The 8,742-nt window shown below is 35.3% G+C and overlaps 1 protein-coding gene across 5 annotated transcripts in view; it reads left to right on the plus strand.

The window, feature by feature from the left end:
- LOC147401351 (PHD finger-containing protein 1-like) overlaps positions 1 to 5,659 on the plus strand; it is a 37,626-nt gene extending 31,967 nt beyond the window's left edge. For 2 of the 5 annotated variants that reach the window (XM_086442611.1, XM_086442614.1), the window contains exons 3-8: positions 226 to 851; positions 1,917 to 2,007; positions 2,261 to 2,491; positions 2,575 to 2,699; positions 3,459 to 3,985; positions 5,006 to 5,631. In XM_086442611.1, coding sequence (XP_086298737.1) covers positions 226 to 851; positions 1,917 to 2,007; positions 2,261 to 2,491; positions 2,575 to 2,699; positions 3,459 to 3,985; positions 5,006 to 5,266 — 1,861 coding nt within the window. In that variant the 3' untranslated portion in view covers positions 5,267 to 5,631. Of the gene's footprint in view, positions 1 to 225; positions 852 to 1,916; positions 2,008 to 2,260; positions 2,492 to 2,574; positions 2,700 to 3,458; positions 3,986 to 5,005 lie in introns of all 5 variants that reach the window. The other 3 variants (XM_086442610.1, XM_086442615.1, XM_086442612.1) reach the window with 3 other exon arrangements.
- The last annotated feature ends 3,083 nt before the right edge of the window (positions 5,660 to 8,742 follow it).

Below are 8,742 nucleotides of genomic sequence, written 5' to 3' on the forward strand. Positions count from 1 at the left end.
CGTTGAGCTCACCTTGTGGCATCCAAAAACATGATCCAATGCCACAGGGATGTAGAAAACGTAATCTAGAGTGCTGTGGTGTTTGGATTGCCAATTTGGTAATCCATTTTAGCTCAACAACCCTTAGTAAGATTTGAAATCTTATTAAGGAAAGTGTTTCATTTGCATTAATTATATTCGTTGGCAATTATTAAAAAGACATGTTTTCTTCTTTTCCATTTTCAGTTATTGCATGCGCAAGCATCTCAAAGAAGTTCCAAAAAGTTGGATTTGTGAAGCATGTCAACCACACAATGACATAGTATCACCCAAATCTGGTGTAAAGGAATGCCTTCCAAAGGCTCCGATGTCAAATACTTTGGTTCCAACTGAAGATGTCTGTGCATTGACATCTAGACCCAAGACAAAGGCATTCCCTTCTAGCTCTCGAACCGACTCATTTGTTACTGGGCACCAACCTATCTCCAAGAGGACTGCTCCTCTTTCTGTGGCCGCTGCTCCAAAGTCTACTTATCATAAAGACCTTATTGGTAGGCCTTCAATACATTCAAAGCCCCTTATACTTGGCAGTCCTCATACAAGTTCTACCCTACATAAACAATCTGTTAAGCCCTCCCAACCTTTAAGTGGTGAAAAATCTCCACCACATATTCTGTGTAAATCTTCTATCCCTGAAAGTTCAAGAAGCAAAAAGACAGAAGTTCATATTGGCAAACAAGTTGATTTGCAGACGAAAAAGAGGCGTTTTTCTGAAGTACCTCGAACTCCATCAAATCGATTTGGATCTACAGAACTTTGTGTTCAAGAGGAGTCTGATGTTACAGGGTTGTTGGGATTGAATAAATCTGCAGGTATAGTTTTACACCCAATGTTTTCACACACTTAAGGCGTGTGGGGAGGCACTCGGCTGGTTAATGTCTCAAGGTGTAATCCTCAAATGCACATTCTTTAAACGACTAATATAACAAACATAAATGATTAATTATTATAACAATGAAGGTGCACACCACGTATTTCTGAATTTCAAGTTTCAAATCCACATAATTGATTCCAAGTTCTATTCCTTTACATTAATAATGATAGAAAGATTCCAATTTTATATTTCATCTATAAATAAATGTTTTATATTTGAATTATTGAAAGTTTCAGCAGTAAATTATATTTATTGAAAAAATACAATAAATACAACCTTTTCAATTTCTTTGCACCATTCTAAATAATGCAAAAAAAAAATTTTGAATGAACTCAATTCAACTTTTGTTGCATGTATTACTACTTTATTTTTTTTCTTAATGTCCAATTATGTTGGATGCCAATAGCAACAAAGAAATATAAGACGGCGAGAAAGAAATTAAAAATACATTAATGTGTAGTTAAAAATTTGAAAATAAAAAACAGAAAAATTAAAGTGAGGCATACACTTTGTGGACACCTCCTGGTCTGAGACATACACCTCACCTATCTTTTATATTTTTTCCTTGTGCCTAATTGCACTTTTTACTGAGTCTTACCACAAGGCAGCATGCCTCGACGCATAAGCCTCACATGCCTTTGGAAACACTGCTTACACATGGTTCAAAATTTCGTACAGTTTCGGATTGTTTCCACTAAGATCAAAATGAAACATTGACCCCAAAACATAGACAGTCTTGTTTTTTCTCTTGACCAAAACATAGCCTCATGACAAGATTTTAAACCTTGGCTACACCATATTGATCCCAAAACATAAACAGTCTTGTTTTTTCTCTTGACCAAAACATAGCCTCGTGGCTACACCACCTTTGATCATGTGAGATTTATCTTACTCATTAGTTTATCTGTGATAGGAGTTTTATCTTACATGTGTTCTATATATTCTATATATTCTTTCTCTTGTGAGTTTTGTTTCTGACAAATAGGTTTGAGTGCCTTTGTAGCTCCCAAAGAAGTTGGAACTTCAAGTTCCAATCTTTTATCTATGGTTGGAAAAGAGCATCCTAATCCCCCCGCGATAAAGGCTACATGGATGTGAGTGTCCTATCCTTTGATGGTGTCACATGATGTAATGATCATTTATTTTAGGTGAAGAATTTTTTGGAGTTTCATTCATCAAAAGATTCCCGAAGACAAGTTCCTGAAAAATTGTTGATGCTTATCTTTTCTACTGGGGAAAGTTTCTCATTGGTTTGAACAGAGAGTCAGGCGGAATACTGATATTTGAAAAATCGGTTGTCAATGGATTATTTTACTATTATGTTAATTATTTCTCTGTTTTCTTTAGGGGAAGCTTTGAGATTCTTGCTGCAGTTTACCAACGTGAAGTTTACGATGGATTTCGGGCTAATCCTCCAGGCAAAGTTTCTCGTAAAGCTTACGAGTTCTCAAAACAAATGCCTGGAATGCTGCAGTTTAAGCTGCGGCCTCGTGGTGAATTGTGGCCAGATACCTTTCACTTGGATTTTCCTGCTGCGGATGATATTGCAATCTATTTTTTCCCCGATGATGACAACGGGTTTGGTTTTAATTTCTGATCCTTTGGCTTCAATCTAAATTTCTTTTTTAGATCGTGACATTGTTGTTCTCCTTCCATTGTAGGTCCAACCAGAGGTACTATGCCCTTTTGGAGTTGATTGAAAAGAATGATTTAGCCTTGCAGAGTTGCTTGGGTGGTGTGGAATTGCTGATATTTACCTCAAAACAACTGCCCGTGGATTCTCAAAGTGAGTTTTCTGATTTCTGCAATAAGAGATTTATTTCTCTCCTCTTAAAGGTTAAATTATTATCCTGGGGAAGGAAACGTATTTAGGCTTTCGTGTTCAATGGTAAACAACTTGAAATAGACTTTAATCAATAATTTGATTTCAGTGTTCCACTTCGTAAGAATGTTTGACAACTTCAGTTAGTTGATGAAAAACCATTAATCTAAACAAAGTGGAAGTATGGGAAAATATTGGATTATATTGAATCTTTTCAAGGCAATTTTTAGAGATTCCATCTTTTTTCAAGGTGAGATTATTCTCACCAAAAATCTGTAAAAATCTGTCTTTGACCCATCCTGCATGGGCCCTATTACGAGTCATAAATGTGCCATCATTGGTGTATCACACACACACCCCTGTCCTATTAGTGATATCGTTTAGTTTGACTTATTTGGTTTGTCGCGCACACACACCATAGTTGTCTGGAATGTAGACGTTGATTTTTGCTCATCACCATTAGGCCTACATGAATACGAGTTAAGCTGATTTTGGGCAAGGAAAAGGTGTCCTGTACAAGATGAGCAATTACAAGCTGCTCGTTTTCTTTTCTTGCTAGACATATGCCACCCATTTTCATTGTTAATTTCAATTCTGCATTTGATACATTTAGAAAGTTTAGATTGGGCTGATGTTCGTGAGGATCTATGGATATATATATAGATAAGTAGATCTGCATACAGGTCTAGTAATGATTTGGTGGGTCTTGATTGTGTGTAACAGGATGGAAGATGAAATTCTACCTATGGGGAGTGTTTCATTCTGTGAACGGACGTCAATTACATGCAAGAAGTGCCGGGGTTCCTGGTCGTGAAAATGCAGTTGGACCTTCCCAGAATGTGCTCCCCGAAGTTCATTCGCCCAGACCAATAGAACGAACTACAGGTCTACTGGCTTTAGTGGAGGTCAACAGAGAGCAAGGCGACGAGCTTCGCACTACTGGATTTTCTATACCATTTACTAGAGATGCCACTGATAAGCAGCCCATAAGAGAACCACCCTTGAAGATTCAGTGCGACTTGGAAGCTCCACCTGGTTTCTCTAAGCCTATTAAGCCGAAGGAGAGGGACTACTCATCTGACTTAATCCATAAACATGGCAAAGCTCTTATACCCGATGCAAATGCCACAAAGCCCTCACCAAGGGAGAGTAGAAGCTTTGAGTCTGTTTCAAGAGGAGTCTTCAATGGTTCGAGTTTGCAGCCTGTAAAAGGTCTGGAGCCACCAGAAATACCCTCCAAATGTCGTCAGGTACTAACTTATACTAAATTAATTTATTATTCCTGTAATCGAGAGCTTGCTATGTTCTTTCGTGGGAAGTGCCTGAGCCCGAGGTATTGTGGTCTGCCTGAACAGGGATTAAGAAATTTTCCATTTTCCTTAAAATGAAATTTCTGTTGTTTTGGGTTATAATTTATGTAATAAACACTAATTTAGCAATCAAAAGATATAATAATAAGCACTATTTAATGGTAAGCCTGCAGTTTTCTTGAGCTAGCTGGAACTCTCATTGCCCCCCACCCCTTGCCCACACACATACATGTTTTTAAATCTTGCCCGAGATCGAGACAACTCGCCCGATTCATCCTGGTATCTTCCATAAAAAAGACTGATAGACATGGCATCCCACATCTGCAGAATCTCACAGGATAAATGAGTTGACTCGGATGATATTTTGAAAATCTCAGCCGAGTCAGTAAAACTTTTTTGAGTCAATCAGGATTTTGTATATTTTGATGAAATTAATTATTTTTGTGTGTGTGTAGTATTTAAACATTTATAATCTAAATAAAATATGATTTTATAATAAAACATCTTCTGAACTACCTTATTTTATAAAATAAAAAAATTGATAATTATTTTCATATAAATATATATGAGTAAATAATTTAAACTGAGTTAAATGGTTTGTCTCATCTGAAATGAGTTGACTTATCCAAGACAACTTGGTACTCAGTCTCGTCTACGGACGAGACGACATCAAACCAAAATTTGAAACCATGCACACATAGGCACATACAAGGGTTTTTGGTTTTGCCATTACATACGTTCTTACTACCTCAGTCAAGTTCTTTTTGGGCTTGTTCTCACTCTTTAGAACCTTTAACGTGCCCATTAATTGGTCGTTTTGTTTTTGAAACTTAAAAAATTACCCTTTGATGCGATGCCCAAATTCTATAATGCAAATAAAATACTGAGGTTACATAAAATGTTGTATGTACTGAAATGCTGTTCTCATTGGAATCACATTCCTTCGTTTGTCATTAACAGGTTATCTCTTATGGCCCGCCAATGGATTCTATGGCTACCAATCCTGAATCTTTGTCAAGAAAGAGCGGACACAACCCACCTTCAAGTCCCATACATGCAGATCCGAAAGGATGCAATCAGCACAGCTCTAATAATTGTGGACTCAAAGGTCCACCTGAAAATTTCCATGTTTGGGATGATCCGGAAAAGAAGGGAAAAAGAGGCCAAGATGAATGCCCTGGTGATATATCACAGAAGGAAGGGTCTTCAAGTACCGCTTGAAATGAAATACTTGCAGTCCCACCTACAAGTGTCAACGATAGATGGTTGTGCCGATGATCTACATCTAACGCTCTAAATTGGGTAGAACAAATAATCCCTATAAATAACATTAGCTTTCAGAGAGACGGATACTATTCTATAAATCTTTTTCTTTATATATTTGTCTAATTAGTTTTGAATAAACTAGCGTGGCTTGGAACTTAATCTCTTTTTATTTAAAGGATTAGAGTTTGAAAGATTATAGTGGAAGGTGTCTTAGTTGGATGTGGAACTATACATTGCATGGTCATTGGAGTGGAAATATAAACCTTGAAAGTTAATTTCTAATGGCCTTGTTTTTTCCTTCTGGTGATGCTATGGTGCATGTGACACCATCGATTGCACAATCAACAGTGAATGTTTTGTTTTCTGTTGGTGGTTATCTTGAATTGCTTTGTTGAATGGTTTTTGAAATTTTTGATCTGTAATATACTCCAGGGTACAGAAACAGGGCAGCTGATGTTGCTAAAAAACCCTTGGAGTTAAAAATTCCCCCCCTCTTCATTGTTAATTTTATTTTTATAAATGATTGCAACAGAAATTTAATTTTTGTACATGAATAATCCTGAAAAAAAAGGGGTTTTGGTGTTTAGGTAATATTTGATATCTCCCCTTCCATTTATCTAACTGAGACATAATACTCCTTTTGGCCTTGGTATTCTACCAAAGACCCAACAGAAAATGGCTGAAATACCTTTACACTTTGTTTGGGCTGAGAAAAGTGGAGAGAAGAGAAACCCAAGGGAAGAGAAATTCAGTTTCTCTCCACCATGCTTGAATTGATAGGAGAGAAATTGGGACAACTTAGAAATTTTAAAATCTCTTAAAAGAGATCTAGGGGCAGAGTTGAAATTATAAAATATTTTAAAAGGATTTCTCTTGGTTTCTCTCCATATCTCTCAATCTTGGAGAGAAAGAAAACTCCAATTTTTCTCCTCTCCAATTCTTTTCTCTTCTCTCCCCACTTAACAATCGAAACAAGAGAAATAGAGAGAAGCACATTTATTTTATCTTCTCTTCCTCCAAACACAACATTAATCTTAAACCTCTTGTTACTAACCCATTATTTGTCTCCAAAATATACACTGTTTTCTACTTTTGGGGAGATATTTTGGTTATTTGCCAACCTTTATTTCTCCCAAAATCAGGTGGTATTTCCAAATTCTCCCTCAAAATTGAAATTCTCCCCTCCAAACCCCATTAATCCATTAATCATTTATTGACAAGATTACCCTTCTTTACAATCAATTAATATGAAATTACGAATGGATAATTATAGGGTACAATGATGTTGAACATATTGTTGTAATTTTTAATTATTTTAAGATTTTCAAATACAAAGTGGCTTTAGCTAATTTGGTTATAAAGTGGTGTACTCTTAGCTTTTATCTATTTTGTTGTCATCAATCAGAAAAGAAATTTTTTATTTGTTTAACTATATTGGATATATACAACACACAAGTGATGAGTGTTTAACTTGTTCTTTAAAATATTTAGTCTTACATCAACTAAAAAAAAGATTAACTATGTCTTTATATACTATCTTTCTTTACTTGCGTGGTAAAGTTAGAAAGGATAGGAGGCTCACGCATGCATGGGGGGCCAAGAGGAAAACCCAAGGTATTTGAGTCCGTTGATCCGAAAACCATAATGCATGTGTGCACTAGCCATTGTGCTAATTAGCAATTAAAACATTTTAATCTAACAGTTAATTTGCCGTTTTAATTAAATTAATTGGACAGTCATAGGGTGATTAAACCCTTGGTCTATAAAAAAGAATTTCTCTAACCCAATAGACAAACGGAAACTTTATGTTCTCTCTTATTCTTTTCTTGAGTTGTTTTAAATTTACTTTTCTTCTCATCTTTTTCAAAAGGAGTAATCTGAGCTATTCAACTTTTTCACTTATTGCAAGTCCACGTTTGGTTTGGGAGTCCGATTGTTGTATCCTGGAAGGTATTCCGCTATACCAATTGCATCAAGATACAATTTTTGTCGGGCACGATATACTCTTAAGGGTAGTAATTTATCATGCATCAATCATTCTTTTTGCAATTGATTTTCTGCCTTGTTAGTTGCATCTACAATTTTTCAACACATTTTATGTCCAACATCATTAATATATTACCTATTTAAAAAGAAAAATATATATATATATATCCTTTATTTTTTAATCAGATCACTAAGACAATGATATTTGTGTATTTTTAAACTTATTTTTTATTTTCTTTATCTTCATTTTTTTTCATCATTGCACCCTAAAATAACACAGTAGCCATCAATAAAGTTGTAACTTATTTAATTTAAATTTTTAATTATTTAAAAATATATTAGAAAATGTTTTTCTCTCCTCCTAATGTTTTCTTCCTACAGCTGGGAAAATGATTTCTCACCCCTCTAATATATATATATTTTTTTATTTATTATTGGTAAGCCTTTTTTTTAACAAGTACAGTGACTTAGTGCTAGTGGGATATGAACCCAGGTCTTTAGTATCATCACCATGGAGTTTCTCATCTCGTCCACACCAGATACTGGGTCTTCTCGGATGAGTTTTTAGATACATTTGAGAGTCTCGTTCAAAAAAATGAAAAATGAACGTGGGGTTCTATATCTCATCCAAAAATTTGACATGTCCGTCCATGCTTGATACTGAGACGACTCGGGCGATACATCTTGGTCTTGGACAAGTTTTGAAGACATAATCATCACCCAAAGACTTTAACCAAATGTTGGTAAATAATTTTGAAAACAATTTTTGGAAGAGAACGGAGCAAAATATTTAAACAAAGTCGGTCAAATAATGTTGTAATTCGGTCGTATATCAGTTTAATGAAAGCAAAAAAGGTTCAGATATGATTTGAACTATTAAGAGTCGAGTCGGATTTGGATCTAGACCCAAATAAAAATCTTGATATGAATATGAATATAAATATATGGATGTACGCATATCCAACTTGAACACAACTCGTTTTATGCCCTACTCTTTCCTAAAAACCCCATAATCCGCCCCCCCAAAAAACAAAAAAATAGTCATCTAGAACCTTAGGGTACCCTCATCTTCAAACTTCATCCTCAAGAACAAGATAGAATTATTGGAGAAGTTAAGATGGAATTTTGGGTAGAAAGATCAGGTTTTGTACAAGCCATTGAGACATATTTGATTAATTAAAAATAATTTATCCAAAATGTTGATGACTCAAAAAAGATTATTATTATTATTGTTTGTAGACACCTCAAATTTTGCAAACCCATTAACGGAAAGAGTTTCAAAAAACTTGTTTGTGATGTGAAGCTCAAAGGCCCAATGTGAAAGATTCCTAATTCTAGCCCACACTCAAAATTAAAGTCCAAAATCCATCAAATTGGCCAATGGATCTCACTCTTTTCTCAAAAATAATCACTTGGCACTATCCCATTCACTAGCACTTTTTGCT

Source organism: Akebia trifoliata, chromosome 5 (assembly GCF_017979445.1).
Source record: "Akebia trifoliata isolate Shusen 1 chromosome 5, ASM1797944v1, whole genome shotgun sequence".
NCBI classification, from domain to species: domain Eukaryota; kingdom Viridiplantae; phylum Streptophyta; class Magnoliopsida; order Ranunculales; family Lardizabalaceae; genus Akebia; species Akebia trifoliata.